Source organism: Podarcis erhardii (genome assembly GCF_964252035.2).
Source record: "Podarcis erhardii genome assembly, chromosome: 12".
Taxonomy (NCBI): domain Eukaryota; kingdom Metazoa; phylum Chordata; class Lepidosauria; order Squamata; family Lacertidae; genus Podarcis; species Podarcis erhardii.
This window is the reverse complement of record NC_138513.1, coordinates 27,920,026-27,941,973: the sequence shown is the minus strand read 5'-3', so window position 1 is coordinate 27,941,973 and position 21,948 is coordinate 27,920,026. Positions and strand designations below refer to the sequence as shown.

General features: G+C 42.2%; 1 protein-coding gene across 7 annotated transcripts in view; it reads right to left on the bottom strand.

The window, feature by feature from the left end:
- HDAC9 (histone deacetylase 9) overlaps positions 1-21,948 on the bottom strand; it is a 425,839-nt gene that overhangs the window by 49,391 nt on the left and 354,500 nt on the right. For all 7 annotated transcript variants that reach the window (XM_081881910.1, XM_081881911.1, XM_081881909.1 and 4 more), the window contains one exon: positions 7,291-7,409. In XM_081881910.1, the coding sequence (XP_081738036.1) occupies positions 7,291-7,409 (119 nt within the window). The remainder of the gene's footprint in view (positions 1-7,290; positions 7,410-21,948) is intronic.

Sequence of the window (21,948 nt, the reverse complement as noted above, 5' to 3'; positions counted from 1 at the left end):
AGACCCTCACAGGTGGCAAAAGGAAACCAGTTAATTGAACATTTATCTTCTGTGAACACTGTACTCAGAATTCTGAGTTTTTTAAAAATGCCATTTTAAAATGAGCCAAAGAAAAGGGGATCAGAGGCAGTTTTAGGCTACTGCCATAGGGGGTGCCACAACAACAATGTAGAACAGAGTGTGAGAGGCACGGGGCACCAATTTTTAGTGTTGCACAGGGCAGAGGCGGAGCTAGCTGCTCTGGCACCCGGAGTAGTGCACATGCTGTGCACCCGGGGGAGGCATGAGCATCTGGGGGGTGGGGGGGCGATGTCACCCCCCCAGGGATGACACCCAGGTCGGGCCACACCCACCGCACCCTCCTTCCTCCACCAGTGACTCTGAAATCCGAGAGCCCAAAGTCAGCCACTAAGGGGATTTCTTTACAATCAGCAAATTCAACTGAGGATACTTTGCTCGAGATTTATTTTCCTGAAATGTGTTCCATCTGCAAACAGCATGCACATAGCCTCCAACATTTCTCTGACGAAAATAGGGACATCTTATTCCCTACCCTCCAACATTTCCCCGAAGAAAATAGGGACGTCCCAAGGAAAAGTGGGACATTCTGGGATCAAGTCAGAAACTGGGACGGCTTCTTTAAAACTGGGACTGTCCCTGGAGAATAGAGACACTTGGAAGGCCTGCATGCTAGGCACTGAGAAAAGTCGAAAATAGCTTTCTGGTGCAGTATGATCAATGGGAAGGCTGGTTCCTGCCTAAACCTAGACAGCCTCATACTGAAGTCAATTTTGATCACGGAGTTATTGACATGAGTTTGGTACAAGACAAATCGCAAGCACAGATGAACTGCAGTTTCCTAAAGACAAAGTAAACCAACAAGCCTAAGCTAATACATTAAACAAAGGCTTTTTACAGAAGGTCATATCAGGGACTGAATATATGAACCCACTTTTTTTTTCAGTATTCACTGCATATCCCACTTAGACCTTGAATAAAGAAGGAAGGTTGACATGCTAGCTTTTTGTGCTTAGGTTACACATTAGTGCGTTCCAAGGCCATACTTGAAAGTCCCTATTTATAGCACTTCATTTCCTGATTTATAGTCCAAAATATTGTCAGAAAGGCACAAAAAGCCAGAATAATTTGCCGCAAGGGGAACATTTCTTTTCCGGTCCCTCTCAACCCAGAAATAACAACAAAACCTGCCCTAGTTGGCTTTCTACAACCACACTTTTCTGTTTTGTTTCTTTGATCACTGGTGTTACCTTCAGGCCACTGGCATTATTATAAGTGTTTGGAAATGGAATGTGAAGGACTCACAGTACACCCCTCAGTTTGTGCAATGTAATTTAATTTTGCACTAGGACTGTATACACACAGCACTTTTAAAGCATATTCAAAGCACATCATTTTCCTCAAAGGATTCTGGGTACTGCTGTTTGCTATGAATTGTTGGAAACTCTAACTCTGTGAGGGGTAAACTACAGGGCCCATAATTCTTTGAGGGAAAGACGGTGCTTCAAATACGCTGTAAAGTTACAGTGTACACACAGCCTAGGACTCCAAGCTCCTAGTTCTCATCGATGGGAATGAGAGCTGGTCTATGAATTGCACTTGTGAAGCTGACGCCACAGCTATGTCCTGCTGTGACACCATTCTTTGCTTCATCGGGGGGTAAGGAACCTGTGGCCCTCCAAACAGGGCTGGCCCAAGACATTTTGGCACCTGGGACAAACCACAAAATGGCAGCCCCACCCCGTCAGGGAAGAAAGGTTGAGTGAAGATCTACATCAGGAGCAAGGGGGTGAATACAGATCTACATTGGGAACAGGATGCGGGTGGCACTGTGGTCTAAACCACTGAGTCTTGGGCTTGCTGATCAGAAGGTTGGCAGTTCAAATCCCCATGACTGGGTGAGCTCCCATTGCTCTGTCCCAGCTCCTGCCAACCTAGCAGTTTGAAAGCATGCTGGTGCAAGTAGATAAATAGGTACTGCTGTGGCGGGAAGGTAAATGGTGTTTCCGTGCGCTCTGGATTCTATCACGGTGTTCTGTTGCACCAGAAGCACAACATTTGGTCATTCTGGCCACATGACCCAAAAAGCTGTCTGTTGGCAAACTCCCTCGGCCTGAGAGCGAGATGAGTGCCGCAACCCCATGGTCGCCTTTGACTGGACTTAACCGACTAGGGGCGTTTACCTTTACCTTTACATTGGGAACAAGTAGGGAGTGAAGATCTACATTGTGAGTGGGAGCGTGGGGGTTAAATCAAAGGCCGCAACAGGGGAGGAGGAAGGGGTCTGCTCTGAATCACGCCGGGTGGCTGCAGAGCTCCACCCGTACTCTACTCATAATAGCTTGAAAAATAATTCAATACACAGAATGTGTTGTTTGCTTAAAAGCAATAAAAACTTGGGCATTTGCTTGAGATAAAGATAAATGCATTGGTGGACTAATGAAGGAAGGATCCGAAATACTGAAGCTAGTTTTTTAAAAATAACATATATGTGTGTCAGTTGGGGAGTGTAGAAAAGGTGCAGACCATGAAACAAATGGCCTTTAATTGCTTGATGGGGTTAAAACACCACAGCAGACTTTTTAGAGACTCCTTAACTTGTCTGTCCCTACCAGGATGGCCTCTCTGTCAGATTAAAGGTTATTGCCTCTCTGGCTTTCCCTGTGCTCAGCTTTTGAAGTCCATGGCCAAGGGGCCAGGGAGAGAATATTGCCTCAGATAAGAGGAGTTTGCTTTGTAAAATACTTGAGGTAACAATCCGTGGAGCCCTTAACAGTCCAGCAGGAACCTATGAGCTCCAGCTAATGTCTCCCAGTTCCCTGTTGGTTTCAGGGATATTCTCCATAAATAAATAAACGCCATCACTATTTATTTGCTGATCTCGCGTATAAAGATCCATTGAAATTATGTCACAGACTTGCTATACTTTACTTATAAAAAATGCTTCTCCACTGCCCTGCATCTAAAGATTCCAGGGCGTTTTACCAAAGCGTGGTTAAACCACTTCACGCTACTCATCTTAAATACAATTTTAAAACATAACGAAAGGTAAACGCAACAAAATGCAAGAAAGCAAATGAGCAAATAAAAACCCTAAAGTGGAAGTGCAGATCAGGTCAAAGTTCCAAAAGTAATCCCAAAAGCCTGTGCAAATAAGAAGATATTTGCCTTGTGCCAAAAAACAACAAAAGACTTCTAAATATTAGGGGCATCAAACATTCCTTTTAAGTCTGCCTTGAATAGCAAGGGGGTGAAATTCCGATAAAAAAACCCCTAATCTGAGAAAATCTCAAAAATTCTTAGGAATAAAGTCCTGAGAATGCAGTGTGATAAAGTGGTTATAGCACTGGACTAAGACATGGCAGACAAAGTCCCACTCAGCCATGAAGTTCACTGGGTGACCTTGGACAACTCACTAACTATTTTTTTTTTTTAATGATATTTATTAGAAGTTTCGAAAATTACAAAAAAGGCAAAAGAGAGAACAACAAAAAATTAACAAAACATACATAACAGTACATCAAAAAAGAAAAAAAAACACATAAAAACCAATACACCAATAACAATAAAAAAACACACACACATCCAATATTCCATATCTCCATCCTTCATTTACTTGTTTCATCGACCTCCTCACACCTCCCTTTTTGTATTCTAGTTTAGTTATTTGTTTCAGCAAATTCTTTCCATCTTTCTCAATTTTTATTGAATAATTTGTCTTAACATTCTAACCTATTAGTTAACTCAGCAAATCCTTTCCATCTTTCACTATATTCTGTCATTCAATTTACCTTAATTTATTTTAACCTTATCTTTCTATAAAATACCTTAAAGCTTAAAACTTAATATTTATTTGTACATAATTCCTTATATCATTTCTACTAAAGCCAAATATTTTCGGACAACTCACTAACTATTAGGCAAGTCTGCTTTGCAGGCTTGTTAGGAGGATAATAAGGAGCAGTGTACACATCCACCTGAGCTCCTTAGAGGAAAATTGGGATATGATGCAATAATAATTACAGTGGTACCTCAGGTTAAGAACTTGAAAATTCATTTTATCATGCCATACTGTAAACATTAGGGACTCCAATAATTGGGCTCAGCAGCAAGTAGATATCCAATCTCACATTGACTGATGTGCCTTCTAAATATATGATTTGAGGGCATCTTTTGTTAAACTACTGCTAATTGTCATTCCACTTTGCCCCATGGTGCCAAATGTTTTCTTTGAGATAACAGAGAAGAAGCAAGAGTCAAGTTCTAGAAAGTCACTAAGTCCGGCCTTTCTGGGAAAGGCAGAAGCTCCCCTTACCCCTCTTTCCCCATGAAAAAAGTCACCCAGTGCTTTGTTTGACACTTTACTATCTTTGAGATAGTTCCCATTTAATGGTTCAATTACTGCACCGGGTGATAAGGCAGTATCAAGAACTTTAGGCACAACATTTTTCTCCCCAAGCATTTTATGATAAAGCAAATACAAAGGGCACAAACCAGCTAAGGTTAAGTGTTTTCTGTTTTTGTTTTCACATCCCACTGGTTTCTGTGGGAGACACTTAAGCACATGCTTAAGCCACTCCTTTAAATCAACGGGGTTTAAAACTGCTTTGTTTGAGCTGGATCACAGTGAAAATATTTTGCATATAGTTCTTTATTCAAGGCAAATAAGAAGAGAATGTTTTCCCCCCCATTATTATTAAAATTACAAGATGCACACAGAGAAAAAACTTTAAAGTATAGAAATATGATGATGATGATGATGATGATGATATATTATTTATACCTCGCCCATCTGGCTGGGTTTCCTCAGGCACTCAGGGAGGCTCCCAACAGAATATTAATAAATATCAACTAAGGAAGAACATATCATTTTTCATGGATGCAATGGCGAATGCACGTCTGGTCTTGCACACCACTTAGGAGGTTGGAGTATTGGATCACGGTCATTCACCAGCTCACAGGATTTTTTTGAGGGCAAAAATGAGGAATTGTCATATATTATGCCCTGAGTTTCTTGGAGTATGGCTGCCATATAAATGCAATTAACAGAGATGGTGGTTGATTGGTTGGTTGGATGGATGAAGGAATGGATGGACATTTTGGGTGCAATCCTATGGTCCCTGAGAGGGCCTCCTGGGAGACATAGGATACTGCGGAGCTTCCTTTCCTCAGAGAGGAAGTGGCAGCTCCTCTGCCATGAACTCTCCCCACCTTGACCTCCATAGGATTGCTCCTCCCATTATTATTGTTTCTTATTTACAAAAATGTACAATCCCCAGTCAGAAGATCCTCAAACCACAAATCAAAGCAAGAAGAGTAACACAATGACGTAACATGAAAATAAAAACTCATCAACAGAAGTCAAAATAGCACCACAGGTAACTGAATCTACTCAGGGTTAAAAGTCTGCCTGAAAACAATCAAACAATTGTACAGCACGAGAATTTGGTTTAACTGAATGTGTAGGGATGAAACTGTAATGCAGAAATACAGAACATACCAACCATATGCTCTTTGTTGCCCGTAGACCATGGGTAGGCAACCTAAGGCCCGGGGTCCAGATCTGGCCCAGTCGCCTTCTAAATCCGGCCCGCGGATGGTCTGGGAATCAGCGTGTTTTTACATGAGTACAATGTGTGCTTTTATTTAAAATGCATCTCTGAGTTATTTGTGGGGCATAGGAATTCATTGATTCCCCCCCCCCCAAAAAATAGTCTGGCCACCCACAAGGTCTGAGGGACAGTGGACCGGCCCCCTATGAAAAAGTTTGCTGACCCCTGCCATAGACCAAGCCCATATGTGGAGTCCTTGCATAAGCAGACCCTTCCTTTCAGAGGATGAAGTTTCACACGTCCAATGGAATGCACAGGTATCATTTTTCTGTCCATTAAAGTGAATGGGTGGAGGAGCTCTATGTATGCATGAGAGCACCTACCCCCTGGCATATCCTGCTGGATGGGAAGCCATTGGGCATTATCACGGCAATCTTTTAATATTTCACTGTTGATATGGCTCCCCTCCTCTTTTTCTCCTTTATCTTTTTATACAATGAATATTCATAATGCATTGTGAGCCATGCTGATATTACAGGTTGTCTTATTAAAAATTTAATAACATTTTAGCAGTGGAAAGGAAATGCTGAAATTATTGAGCGGGGCTATAATATGGCAAAGGGGAATATCTGGATCTTGAGCTGCACAAAACAATTCCATTGATATCAACAACTGCTGCGTATGAAGATCAAAGACAGTATATATGTTCTTAATCTGTGGCCTTTGGGAGACCCTTTATGGGGTGTTGCACTAAAAGTCAATATAGGATCTGAAGCAGCAACATATGATCCAGTTTATGCACTATTATGAAATGTGAAAAAAGTGTGTGTGTGTGTGTGTGTGTGTGTGAGAGAGAGAGAGAGAGAGAGAGAGAGAGAGAGAGAGAGATTGCCTTTCTTTCTTTCTAAGTATAGCAATATCCAACTGAGTCAATTATTTACTTAGTCAAGGGTGAAACACAGGGTGAGCGCCCCAGAACAATTGTGCTAATGTAGTAAGGTAAAGGGACCCCTGACCATTAAGTCCAGTTGCGGACAACTCTGGGGTTGCAGCGCTCATCTTGCTTTACTGGCCTAGGGAGCCGGTGTACAGCTTCCGGGTCATGTGGCCAGCATGACTAAGCCGCTTCTGGCGAACCAGAGCAGCGCACAGAAACACTGTTTACCTTCCCGCCGGAGCGGTACCTATTTATCTACTTGCACTTTGACGTGCTTTTGAACTGCTAGGTTGGCAGGAGCAGGAACTGAACAACTGGAGCTCACCCCGTTGTGGGGATTCGAACCGCCAACCTTCTCATTGGCAAGCCCTAGGCTCTGTGGTTTAACCCACAGCGCCACTCGCGTTCGTACTAATGTAGTTGGGGCCATAAACAGCACCTTTGCTTCAAACCCTTAGCAGTGAGTCTCCCCAAAGAGCAAAGACTATTCCTGCTATGATCTCTGACTGCCAGACTCAAAAAGAAAAACAAACCAGGTCAAATGAACACCCCCCAACAAAACTTATGTGGTGCTACAATAGCCAGAATGTTGCTTATGCCCTCGTCATGGGATGCAGGTAGCCACTGCGAATATCAGACACTACTGCCTGTCGACTTGTGTGTTGACTTCGCACCTTGCTAACTGCTGCAAAATGGTTACGTGAGCATATCCGGCAAAATTTTGGCACTACCTAGAATAATTTCCTTGGGGAGAGACAGAGACTTTAAAAAATGTGTACGTACATTTAGCTGTCAGTTTGTACCCGCCTAGAGGAGGGTCGTGGCCTTCCACGGCATCAAAGCCAGCCGATACTAAGACAAAGTCGGGCTCGAACTCAGAGGCGATGGGCATAATCACAGTCCTGAAGACAAAGAATAGGCAAACGGTTATGAACAAGAGGCTTCATTTAAAACACACCGATTAGCATGAATACCATAATTAGCTGTCATCTAGCTCATCTCCCTCAAAGTCTACTTCCATGTTCATTTTCTCTCTCCCTACTTTCTCTGGAGTTTTAATATCATTATTATAAAAAGTCCCCCATAATTTGCAGGTACATGCGAGAGCTTCTAACGTTACACCCACATCTGGGCCTGTTTTACCCTTCTGCCTATAAAGGCTGGCTCTTCGAGGGAAGTGACTAATGGATTACAAAGAGAACTCTGAAGTCTCAGTGGAAACCTGCATTGCTCCAGTGAGTGAGAACTTGGTGTAAATTTGAACTATAAATTTCTTTGGGGGAAAATGTTTGCTTTTTAAACTTATCCCCATCCTCTTAACATTTTAAAATGTTTGTCAAGATGGGGGGGGGGGTAACTCTTGTAGAAAGGGTGGGGTGGGGACACATACAAATTCCCATAATCAAATTCAGGCCCCGCTGTCAGGCATTTTCTGAGGTCATGCCTGGTAGGAATTTGGCTACCACAAATCAGGAAAAGCACCCCCTGCTGGTTTCAGGAAGAAACTTCGAGGCTTTTCGATTCTCAACTTATTAACTCCTTCTTATCCAGTGTTTTATATCAGCCTCTTCGTTTCGGTCCAGCCCTACAAGGGTTAGGTGAAGCAGTTCACTTTGGGCAGTGGAATTAAGGGGAAACTGATTTCTGAATGGGGAGACAAGCCTATTTTTAAAGTGTTGGCCATCGCAAAGGGGAAGAGGTATCCTTTGGCGGCAAAACGTCTTAGGTTGGCAAAAATTTGGAATCAGTTTGTCAGTGTCAAGGTGAAGGCCTGTCTAAACCAGAAATCTTCACATTGGTATTTCAAGAGTCTAGCCCTCAGTGACTTGAAAATTCAATGACATATTTAGTAATTCAGAAGGTGGTCACTTACAAGTCACCCAAAAAAGAGGGATGCCTCAACAGCAACAAAAAAGGAGACATATTTGCAGAAAATGTGCATATGTTGATTCATGTATAAATGCAATTTTTTACATAATTACTATTCTTCAAATAGAAATACTCTATAAGGTCACACTATAGTGGAAACACTGTGGCCAAGCAGCCTGTAAGACACAGTCTGCTATAACTGTTGATGGGCTGCCTCAAGGCTCTGGCTCTCCATTCCCAGGACTTGGACCAGACAGCCCTTCAAACAGAGGACTGTCAGCACCATACTTCAATTAGAGGACTGTCCTATGCAGGGGCGTATGAAGGGGGGGGTGCAGGGGTTGCGGTCCACCCCAGGTGTCATCCTTGAGGGGGGTGACAAAATGGCACAACGCGGGGGTGGCACTTACCGTGGGGCCTGGCCTGTAGCGCGCCTGAGCCAAGAGTCTCTCCTGGGAGTGACGCGGTGGCTTGGGGTCCAGTGCTGCCCGAAATGGTAGCATGGGGTTTGTGTCTGCCAGGTGGACTCTGAGGGCAGCTCGCCATGCCGCCCACCTGGGCAGGTCACTGACCACCCCCTGAGCGGATCGCTACACCGCGCCCCCATGGGTGACTCGCCCCGCCCCCGCCGCTCTGGGTCCCGGAACAGCTAGCTATGTCCCTGGTCCTATGCAAATTAGGATATATGACAAATTCAGATTGCACCTGCATGGAACTGACTGCAGAACGCCAGCTCCACAGCCTAAGAAGCCACATAGGGCAGGTCTATCTGAATCCAAGATCTTCTGGTGGCACTAATGATGCAGTAAAGTAGCCCCATACTCCTTATGAGAGCTGATATATTTCAGATGCTATTTAAACACCATTGCTCATCAACAGACAGCTACAAGCCACTTCTGGATCATGGAGTTTCACCAAAGAGACAAAATCTAGGACCTTAGGGAAATATAGTGAGCAAGACCAGGCATTAAGCAATATTGTGAACAGCAGGTGCAAGGGCAATGTGATAATACTCAAGGTAGCACATCAGAAAGTCATGTCCACAAATTAAATGAGTAAAACTGATTTATGCAGTGTCATCTTTGGAACTTCCTTTTGCAAAATGTTTGTCCCCCACCCCACTCTTGTGGCTTCCAAATGGACCATGAAAACTTTAAAAATAAATAAATGATCAAGACTTAACTGCATTTTAATTTGATGATGTTGTTCTAATGCATTATTTTGATTTATTGTACTATTTTAATGCTGGTTCTTATTTCACCCTATTTTGCTTGGCCTTAAAAGAGGTGGGAGATAAAAATAAAATAAACATAAATGGAAATCATTTATGCAAATGACAATTTATGCAAATGCCAGTTTCCCTCTTCTGCTAGGCATCTTCTTTGAAACATATAAACCAAAGACTGTGGTTCATTCTTCTAACAAGCCAAGGTATTAACTTTTACCACTCTATAAAACAGGGTTGGGGAACCTGTCGCTCTCCAAAAATTGCTCACATCAGCCCCAGCTAGCACAGCTATTGATAAAGGATAATAGGAGTTGTAGTCCAATGATGTCTGAAGGACCATAAGTTCCCCATCCCTTCCATAGAGTTGCATAGGTCTTCTGAAACAGTTTCCTCCTTTCCAAGCAAAGCAGCTCTTCCTGTATTTCAAACTTCTTGCTCAACAACATGTTCTTGGGAGTCTGGAGAGATTCGCAAAAGAAACTTTCCCCTGAGTCCTAATGCATTCAGTCTGGTGCATTCTGCTGTCTGTAAAGAAGTCACAGGATGGTTTCCAGCCATTGTTAAACCATCTAGCACGCGATCCTTGCTTCTAACACTATGAATGTCAGATGCAAGTCATTCGGGCAGCAAGAGAGGGTTATAAACAAAAACCCAACAACCTTGGAACTTCCCTCACCACTCTGAATTACTCTCATTTATCTTGTATGGGTTTTACAGCACATGGAACAGAGATGCCTGTGAACTGAAAATCGGGGTGATGCTGCCCCAATTTCAGTGAATATGCATAGAGGGAGACACAGCCATGAGGAGGAGATAGGTCTTCACAGAAGGTGAGGGAGAGGCTATTTACAGCTAGTTCCTGGCTCCCACCCCTCCCTTGGCCAGGTTCCTGGTTGCTCATCTGCTATGTCCACCAGTCTATGAATGCTGTTGTTTAATGCCAAATCAGTATGCAATAAGATTTCACTCATCCATGATTTGATTTTGGATGAGGGTGTTGATCTGGTGTGTATTACTGAGACCTGGGTGGGCAAACTGGGAGGAAATAATCTGACCCAGCTGTGCTCGCCCAGATACTTGGTACAGGCTGCAGAGATGGAGGGGGATTTGCTGTGGTTCATCTCCTTCACCTGGAAACCCCTCTGTTTTGAAGCTGGCTGCCAAGGCCTGCACTTGGTGCCGGGCCAAGTAAACAAGGCTTGTTGCTGGTGTACCATCCAACCTGCTTCCCAGCAGCTTCTTTGACTGAGTTGGCTGGCCTCAGGTCTGGTGTTGGGGGAAACCAGAATGAGAATGACTTCAACATCTGTGTTGAGGACTTCATTGCCTCCATGAGGCTGTCTCAAGTTGTGTCAGCTGGCCTGACACACAGGTCAAGGCTTGGTGTTTGCTCTAGATGGAGGAAGGAGTGACCTGTAAATGGGCAGGCAAGATGAGGGGCAAAAAACTGGCCTTGACCCCAGCAAAACTGAGGTGTTGTGCCAAGGCTCAACAATTGGATGGGGTCATGCTCCTACTTAAGGAGCAAGTTCAGTGTCTGGGGGTGCTCCTGGATCCATCTTGGTCACTAGATTCCCAGGTGACCTCAGTGGCTAGGAGTGTTTTTACCAGCTTCAACTATGGCTATTTCTGGATGAGGTTAACCTGACCACTCTCATCCATGTGCTGGTAGCCTTCAGATAGGATTACAGTAATGTGCTCTATGTGGGGCTGCCCCTGAGGTTGATCCAGCAACTGCAGCTAGTGCAGAATGCCAAGACTTGACTGATCACTGGACCAGAAGATCACCATCATATTATGGTGCTGTTGAAACATTTGCGCTGGCTATCAATTAGCTACTGAACTAAGTTCAAGGTGCTGGTACTAGTCTACAGAGCTCTGTGCAGCTTGGGGCCAGGATACTTAAAGCAGCATCTTGCCCTTTATATACCCAACTGATTACTGTGCTCTTCAGGATGCCATCTCATAAAGAGGTCCCTTCTGCACAATGTTGGAAATGGGTCTTTGGTGCTCGTCTCCCTTCTTGTGTTTCTCACTATTGATAATTTGGTGTCAGCTTCTTGTGAAAGAAGCATGTCTTTTGTTTATGTAACTCCATAAAGCAGCATGTACACGAATCATCTACATATTAATTTCAGTGGAAGAATAATCCACAATATATGACTTCAGTTTGGAAAATGGGAGGGGGAGAAACTGAATCACAGTTTATGCCTGATGGACCAAAGCAAATTAGCCAAACCTAGAATTAAAGTTTTGCCAAGCTGAATAATGCTTATCTGTTTAAAAGGGGAAAGACAATGGGATGATCTGATCATGCATTTTAGTTTGGCATTGAGATACACATTTTTCAGAACAGAAGAAACTTAATGGTTATAGTACTGAATCCATTTCCATGGCAATAAGTTCACTTCAAAAATTATTCTCTCTTATAGTTCATGTCTTCTAACTTAATATTATTTTACTCCACCAGCACTCACAAAACTAGTATACCAGCTTGCTATATTAGACAGTCTATTCTGCAAAATTACTTCCAGCATTAACCAAAAGAAATGTAACTTGGCTGGACAAAAACAATATTGTTTAAGCTTAAGCTCTCTTCTTCTCTATACCTTAGATGCTGAAATCTTGCCTTTGGGATATTTGAGTTGCCCGCACACCTTATCAGAGCTCACCAATCTCAAAGGCAGAGTTGAAATGAGTTTCTAAAAGTATCTTTGGTTGTTCATTTGACCGCCTGGCTTTTAATTATTCTCACTGCAGAGCTTTCATAACTAGTCTTTCCCATTGCACAATAATCTTTCAACTGGAAAGAATTTGAAAGTTGCGTCATGGATTGATTCCTTCTACGAATCAATGTTTTGTGGCTGTCCTTTTTCTTCTGGAAAAGGCTAAGTAGAAAAATGAAGAAGCTGAAAATAATGACATGGAAATTTCTTTCCATTTATAAAGGAATCTCTCTGATCTAAGTCAGGAAGATGTTGACATTCGAGATGGCAGCAGCATCCAGTACTGTTGGCCCTCCTGAGTCTCCGCAGAGCTGTGAACTTCTCACTGAAACGATGACACATTTTTCCCAAGACAAAAACATTAAATTGGTACATTCTTTTCAAAACATCTATTTAAAAGGGCCAGCAGGACTTTAGACACTAGTTAAGAACAGACCACAGACAATGTGAATTTCATAATACTCCAAGTGCCAGTAGAGCTGATGTGCTGAATTCGTCAGGGTATTATAAAGAGATACAGCAGTGGTTCCAGACTTCAATCTTTCGGGAATTCTGGGATAACTCTAGACATTATATGTGTCTTTTTAGTATAACTGAAACTTGCTTTCATTAAGAGCCTTATGACAAAATTAATTAATTAATCAATCATCAAGGTAATGCATGAAACGAAAAGTTCAAATTGTATGTGTGCAAAGATTTGTATGTACAACCAGGACCTTGCAGTATCCTAAATGAACACACAAACAAACAAATAAACATAAGAGACTCTTTTAGATCTTAGAGGGAGTTCTGGACAGAACTGCAGCCTTAGTTTCAGAAGCTGCCTACCTTCTGACTGGCCGAGCATCCTCAATATTACAAGTTAGTTATGATCTTCATCCAAAGATCACAGGGTGATTCACAACATAAAAATGCAAAATGAGAACACAAAATACACAATGTATAGTTGACTAAAGTAATTTGGAGGCTTGATTCAGCTTCATGTGCTCTGCTTATATTGTGTGTGTTTATTCTGGACAGCTCCTGCTTATATAGAAAATTCACTTGTCATTGATAGGAAGCTCCAGGACATTTCACTGTTAGTAAAGGAACCTTTCTCATGCTTGTGAGACATCACAGTAGGGCAAAGAGAACCACCCTGAAAAATTGCCTGGGCCAGGAACAACATAATATGTAGGCCAGCCCTTTGTCCCAGAAGTTCCTCCAAAGCTAGAACATCTGATGTCCAAGAGACCTTTTCTATGTGGAAATATAAAACAAATTGATTTTGCACAAATAATACAATGTCAAGATTTTGCACAGCCTCGGAGATGGTTCAAAACATTCTGGAATCCAAGGCAGAAACATGCAAAATGGTTATTCCAATGATGATAAACCTTATCCACACAAAAAGCTCTCCCTATACAAGGGGCAGTAGTATCCATGACAGATGGCCACCCAACCTCTGCTTAGAAACCTCCAGTGAAGGACTTTCTACCACCTTCCGTGGGAGCCCGGTCCACTGTCAAAACAGCTCTTTCTGTCAGACAGTTCTTTCTGATGTTTAGTTGGAATCTTTATTGTAACTGGAAGCCATTCCATGTGACAGCCCTTTAGATATTTGAAGATGGCTGTCACAGCTCCTCTCAGTCTCCTCTTATCCAGGCTAAACATACCCAGCTCTCTCAAACGTTCCTCATAAGGGTTGGTTTCTAGATCCTTGATAATCTTGGTTGCCCTCCTCTGCGCAAGTTCCAGCTTGCCCATATCCCTCTTAAATTGTTGCTCTAAAATGACTCCCATGCTGTGCACCTGGTCCTTTAGGGGCACATTTACCTCATTCAGGACCAGGGAATCCCCCACACCTGTCCACCCTCTTTCCTCCAGAAACAGTCCTCCTGTCTTTTGGGGATTCAACCTCAATCCGCTGACCACCATCCAAAGAACGCTTTGGATATTTTGGAGAGGAGATTTAAGAACAGCCCTAACAATGTCAGTGAATGTTCTGCAGTGCTTGCGAGACTTTAGTCTTTGTATCTTTTACTTCACTCTTCTCTTGTGTGCAATCATTTAATTTATAAGGAATCTGCGGCGCCTGTTTTAATCTTGATTACAGATTTTTTTTGGGGGGGGGAGGTGAGTTCTTTACTAGGTGCGTATATAATATAAGAAAGGAAAAAAGAAAGGAAGAAATTATTCCTTCCCAATTGTCATATAAAGTATGCAAGCAATATCCTATTAGGTTCATATTTGGTTCTGAATCTTACTTTCCCTAACCCCCCCTTTGATTTTCATGCTCCCCCCACCTTCTGCTTGCTTTCATCCTTGCTCTTACTATGAAATCACATCCATATGATTTAAATTAGAACAGTTCAGTTTCACAGGAACAAAGCTGCAACTAGGAGCATGATGTGCCATAGAAGATCGCTCCCCTTACTGGTAGTTTTGACCTTGTTAACAAGTACGTGTGCATCTTCACACAGAAAGCCAAATAAAGAAAGACGTGTGCTAGGGCCAGTTCTGCTTCTATTAGCTATTTTGCCTTTGAGCCACATTAGCTACCATTTGTTTTCTGAGAGGTTCCCCCTTAACCCCTTTTTGCTCTTTCATGCTCATTTCAATCAGGACAGCAAAAATTATAATAAATACTTTTCTTTTATCTCCTCTGTCACCCCCTGCACACACACCTCTAGTAATCTTTGAGAGTTCAGTCTATGAATGATTTTCTTTTTTAATCCCAATACTTCCAAATTATTGTTTTACTAGGAGATCCTATGTTCAGCTTTTCAGAAATGAAATGTTCTCTATCTGCTAATGCTGAATGAATTCCAGAGTGGAAAAAGACTAATGCTACATTTACACCATACATTTAAAGCACATTTTGAGTACAACCCCTCTGCAAAGAATGCTGGGAACTGTTGTTTGTGGATGGTGCTGGAAATTATAGCTCTGCAAAAGGTAAGCTACAGTCCTCAGGGTTCTTTGGTGGATTGCGCTTTCAATATATGGTATATAGGCAGCCTAATTTAATCTACCTTCTTTGAGAGAACCTCGTTTTGTGGTTCCCTCATTTTCTTCTTGATCTTGAACAGGCTGATCCCGAGATTGGCTGCAGAAACAAAAAAATGCCAGCCCTTACCCGCAGCGAGGGAGGCATGCTAAACCCCCTTGCATACCACAGTGTTTCCAAGCCACAATATCCTGACAGCTGTCCAACAAGCTGAAGCCAAAACGTGCCACAGAAACCTCTAATGCTACAGGAGTTGCGGCTGCAGAATATTGTAAGAGAAATTATGATGTCCTTGCCTAGAAAGGGGCTCTCTGGATCACAACCTAGATACCGGTACCCATATTTATAAGTGGCTCTTTTGCCTGCACCCTATCCAGGAGATTCACTGTGGAGTTGGGGATCCAGTTCACGCAACAAGCCTCGTGGCTTGCAAGTGCCCCCCTATTGCCTACTTCCGCAAAGGAAACAACTTTTCACATGCACAACACTTTTAACACCCATAGAGCTTTTCCCTTGGCTGAAAAGAGCAGCACACATATGCAGATGTACAGTTTGTGCCCTGGAAGCCATATAGTGCCTCAGATCAACTCAAATGTATGCAATCCAATATCTTATATGTCTCCTTTTGGCAGGTGATTTCCTCTGTAATAGCAAGTACCGGGAGTGTTCTATTTCCACCCATTCCAGCTGAATGGCTGGATCATGGGCAATGTGTTTAAGGTTGGTGTGGCCATGTCTTCATTTCCATAAGCTGCCACAGAAGCATCTTTTATGCTGGATGCACACTACAAATAAATATTTACTTATGCGGGTAAGTGTAAGTCCTTAGTGAGGCAAAAGAGAGGGATGGATTAACCAGAAGAGCATGGGATGGAATGACTCTCAATGGTGCAAAAGACCCAATGAAACTGAGATTTCCTCAGCGGCAAGTAAAACGACTCCCTGAAAAGAATGGCTCAGACAGTTTCATACCTATTTCATTTGTTGATTGGTGAGCAAACAATCGCAAGCAGTTCCATGCCGTCATGAACCACTGAACATTTATTCTGGAAAAGCTAAGCTTTGTTCGCTCACTTTTTAAGAGGCAGCCGCATGACGCCATGAGAAAACCATCTTCCTTCCCATGTGTTCCCCCCTCCAGTGCGTTTCACGCACTCCCCCTAAGCTTAGAAGAAGAAAAATCTGACTTCTTAAAAACACAATGGAAAAGCTGTGCAATCTTTGCAGGTGTATATGATCCATCCCACACAGGTGTTCAATAGCTTTCTCAGATGATCATGGCTGGTACAGATGGCTCTAGTCCCTTCCTTATGATCTGTCCCTCCTCTCTAGATATATTTTGCTTAAACCAGGCATGGCCAAACTCGGCAACTCCCATCATCCCTTCAACTACAAACTACAATTCCCAGCACCCCTAGCTAACAGGACCAGTGGTCAGGGATGATGGGAATTGTAGTCCCAAAACATCTGGAGGGCCAAGTTTGGCCATGCCTGGCTTAAACCTTCACTTTTGCAAAAAAAAAAAAAAAAAACTCCAACAAAATAAAACCCAACAACATTCATTTCTCCCCTACCCTTTAAGCTGCAGCCACAGGGAGAGGAGCACAATCATGACTCAAACTGCAGTGAGGGGTGAGGGCATGTTTAACCCTATCCTGCCATGCCATGGTGCTGCCAAACACTCCAATCTTAGCCTATGTTTGAGTCTGGGGAAAGGGGGGATGTCCTCCTTGTTAGTGACAACCATTTGGATTCTAGAGCCCTGGAAGCAGAGTTGCTGTTTTGTTTTCAGCTTGAAGCAGAATGATTAGATCAGCTAAATTGCCACACTGGTGACACCCTCAGTGTTCGTTCCCCAAGGAAGAGTCTTATAAACTTCAGCATTTCTTATGCACCTTTGAGATTTCCCCACTCCTTTGTTTGCAAATGCTTATTAAGGCAACAGTGGAAGCGGAAGTAGCAGTTGGCACATTATAAAGCCAGCGGTTTCAGAACTAAAACACAGTAATGCTTGTTTGGTGGACACGGCACAATAATCCACTTTTTAGAAGTAGGGTAGATATAATCTACCTCCACTGCAGGGACTCCTCACAGGAACTCCTCCTATGTTTCCAGAACACCTTGCATTCACTCATATTTTCCTAAACTAAGATATTAAACCAGATTTAGGAGAACCAACGCTTTAGGGCATTAGGCCTCACTCTAAGGGTTTCCTCTTTAATTTGCACTTCAGAGAAGCATTAAGAATCCATTCTATCTGCAGCGCACCTTAAACTTTGGTATCTTTCCCTTCAAAGGTGATTAAATAGCCCTTTTTGTGAGAATCCCAACCTCAAAAAATAAATAAATGGAAAGGCTTCCTTCACAAATCAAGCACAAACAAAATGTTTTGAAAACTAATCACTCAGGGGTTTTTTGTGGGAGGGTTTTTAAAAAATGTTTTTTAAAGTAGAAATCTGACTTCTGTGTTGTAAGGAATGTCCACACATAGCACAGTGAAATTCAACACTGGTAAATGATCCGACTACCTCAAAGTGAAGTTTTTGCCTTCCTACAGTGGCCTTTCACCCTGCCCTTTCCTCCAATCTGAGGAGAGCTGATGTTGATGGAACATATAATGGCTCCTTTCCTGTGTAGTAAAGTCAGCAATAAAGCTTAGTAATTAAGGTGACCGGGGAGGCCCGGCCCAGCAGGCCAGTGGTGTGGCGAACACTTTTAGAACTTCAAACAATATCAAAGTCATTGAGAAATGGGCCTAGTTCAGGACTGGTTTGAATTAAGCCTCACTTCCACACGCACTTTTCAAATCCAAGCTCAAACAAGAAAGCCAAGGCCTTCTGGATTTCATTAGAGCCAATTATCTTATCTGTTTCATCTCAGGCCTGACCCTAAGGCTGGCAAACAGCTATTCAGTGCATTTGGTTGTTTGAGAAAGCCTCCAGCCAGCCAATGGCCTAAGGTACTGATAATTAAAACATTGTTGCCCCCTGCCTCTTGTGATTAAATATTTTCAAGCTTTTGTAAATAATTTTCCCATTCTTTGCCCCAAGCCTCAAAGGTCCAATACACCCAGCAATTTACTGAGCTTGTCAAGAAAATACCGCTGGAAATAAGGCTATAATAGAAAGGGAGGGAAAAGGAGAAACACACACACACACACACACACACACACACACCCCAACATTTGGATTGTACTTCTGAAAGTGTTGTTTGACGCATTAGCAAAATGTGCATAGGAAGTCTGGTATAGTTTTCTTCCCCCCACGCCCCCAATAATATTTTTATTTTGAAATCAGGCCAAGTATTCCATATCTATGAGGTCACTGGAGGAAATGTGCCATGTGAATGTAACAAATAAATAAAATAATAAAGAAATATGCAGGGTATCTTAATTAAACAACAGGAAAGGAGTAGATCAATAGTATTTTAAATAAACAAACAAGCAACCTACATCAGATTGATTATTTTATGTTCTCCAGAACTGATAAATAAATAAGGGGTGTCTATTTTATTTATTTACATTCTCCAGATAAAAAGAGAAAGGAGCATGGAAAAGAAAAACCAGGGAAGGAAGGGGTGGGGCAGGGAAGGAAGGAAGGAAAATATTAATCAGATTGTTTCTATCACAACATGTAACAAAACTGTGTTCTGGACCTTATCACTCCAATAACGGACAAACAAGCTGCACTTCTGCATAAATGAGTCATTTTGCTGTGTCCCTTCTCTTACTCTGTTAATATTAGCAAGCTTAACCATATAAAACCAATCCTCAGTGGTTGACAGATTCATCAGTAAATGTGCAGCCATTTCCCTATAACTGAAGGTTTTACACTTCCACATAGCCCAGAGATCCACAGGCAGCTCATAGCCAGGGATAATTTCATTTACTATCAAAACCCAATCGTTTCTTAGCTGGGGATAGGACCTTATATGAAATAAGATAGCACAAGTTGCAGCCCATGTCTAACAGCTGACTTTCTCGTTGACGTATATCCATCTTAATCTCTGTGGTATTAAACACCACCAGAAAATCAACTTCTTTTTATCTCTGTAGAATGTTGGAAATGTTTCCATTTCCATCTTGTTTGTGAGATGTTGGTATCCATCTCATTTCCTCATTATCCCAGTATCTTATAGTATCTAGATAAGCTAGAATTTTATATAGTTGATTCAATATTCCTTTAACTAGCTTACCAGTCAGTATCATCTCAATTATGTGCAGTCCCTCAATGAACTATGCTTAGCCATTATAGAAGACACTACGTAAATACTGGGGAAATGCATGTTTCACCATCACCAATAATTTGCCTGCAGATCTTTGTTAAACCATTTTCCAATAAATTTCTGGTCTCAATTAGACTGTAATCTCCCCAAATCTGTAAATTTCCTAATACCCATTTATCTGCCAGTTCCTTATTGTAATGAATATCTGATGTCATTTTAAGTTTGAATTGATTTATTGCATAATAGTTTCCATGAACTTCTTTAATGCTGTGAATTTCCAACATAACCAAGCTCTGGAGAGTAATAAAATCATACCAGCTCTACAATGGATTCTAAATTATATGTGCTTTAATCTTATGTCATTGAGGGATGTGGCATCATAGGAAACATGTTTTGGGAAGTACTTGTTCAAGGAGAAGAAAATTCAGGGCAATACCATGAGGTCTGGAAACCAAAGAATTGTGTGTAAAGGTGAAAGCAAAGCCTCAAAATGAAATTATTGTGAAATATTAGTGTGCCCAGCACATTCAATTGTTTTGTCTTACACAGTTGCTTGAAAGAACAAACCAAATGAAGTACCACAGTAATAGGACGCAGCTATACAGCTGCAAATAAAACATTTTGAATATGTTGTAAAGTGCAATATACAATTGTGACACTAGACAGAGACTGTGAGCTATAGCAAATTCAATGCATTTTTCAAAAAAAAATATATATATATATAAAAAGCATTTTCACAACATTTTTAACATGTATGTAGATTCCACCTAAGTGGAACAAAATCCCTTTACCACTGAAGAAGGCAAAACAACTTAATCCATAATCTGTTTTAAGCATCACATGAAGTTTTCCCTTTTATGGTTTTGCTTCAAGAATTTGAGGAACGTCATGGGAGGGACATTTTAGGACTGAGGTGAAACTGCGAAGCTCCCTTGTTATTTTTGCTGTTGGATGCTGCATGTTGTTTAAGAAATCTTGTGATATTTAAAATATGGAAATGTGGTTTATGGATGTTATTCTGTCTTTGTTTTGCTGTGTTCTTATGAAATGGTTACTATCTTGTTGTTTGACTATGCCACTATGAAAACGATATTATGTCATTGTTTTGCTACATTATTATGAAACTCTTTTCGTAGTGTTTGTTTGAAATGTGTCCCTGTTTCTTTGTTGCAAGTTGCTTTGAGCATGGTTTTTGTGTGTGTGGAAAAGCCTCATGCAAATAAAATGAATGAATGAATAAGTTCCCCAGTCATTTTCCATGCAGCTGTGTAAAACTGTGCCACCTATTTGGTATCACATATGGAACTCATGTTAGGCGGCACAGTGTTTTGTTCCTCCTCCAAACCCCCTTAATTTTGTCATTTAAAGAAGTGTGCTGATCCCATTGGTTTGGCTTCAGACAGGGTAGCCAATGGAGTAGCTTCCAGAAGTTTTTTCATTTCATTTATTAATTGCTTCCCAGAAAACATATTGAAGCAATTTAACTATTAAAACATCAACAATGAAAACAATGTCATGAATAAAAACAATTTGAAATCCAACACAGATACAGAGTGAGTTAAAACTAGAGGTCTTATCAGCCAATGATCAGCGATGGTGGAAGTTGGGATCCAGCAACTATGTTGGCTTCTCCTAATTTAGGATTAGCCAGTTCAGTGGTAGCTCTCTTAAACTTGTTTTGTTTAAACCTCTTCTAGTGTTCCACACATTTATGATTATGAATTTATTTATTTATCCATTTATATTCTACCTTTTCTTCCAAGCACTGGCGGAGGAAGAGGCGTGCAAGGCGAGCACACCGCCCCCGGCAGTGTGATCCCGGTGGGGTGCTATGGCAGTTGCCCCTCCACCTGGGCTGGGTGCCAAGTCCCCTCAGGCAGCATGCCATGCCCCCAGGATGCGTGCCATGCCCCCACAGGTGGCGCACCACGCCCCCAGGACGCGTGCCACACCCTTATGGGCAGTGTGCCACGCCTTAATCCAACGCAGTAGCTATAATTTGAACTGAGGTTTGAAAAGAGATTGCCTTCCCAAGGGGAGGCTGAATATTCAGAGGACGTTGGAGAAGAAGGGGGAGTTCTGAGGCAGGTAAGGAGGGAAAGTGAAAAACCAAGGTGCTGTAAGGTTAGAAACTTAGGTAAAAAGTTCAAGGACCCCTGGACGGTTAAGTCCAGTCAAAGGTGACTATGGAGTTGCGGTGCTCATCTCGCTTTCAGGCCGAGGGAGCCGGCGTTTGTCCACAGACTGCTTTCCGGGTCATGTGGCCAGCAGGACTAAACCGCTTCTGGCGCAACGGGACACCGTGACTGTTGCAGGGATTTGAACCACTGACCTTCCGATTGGCAAGCCCAAGAAGCCCAGTGGTTTAGACCACAGCGCCACGCATGTCCCTTTTAGAAACATAT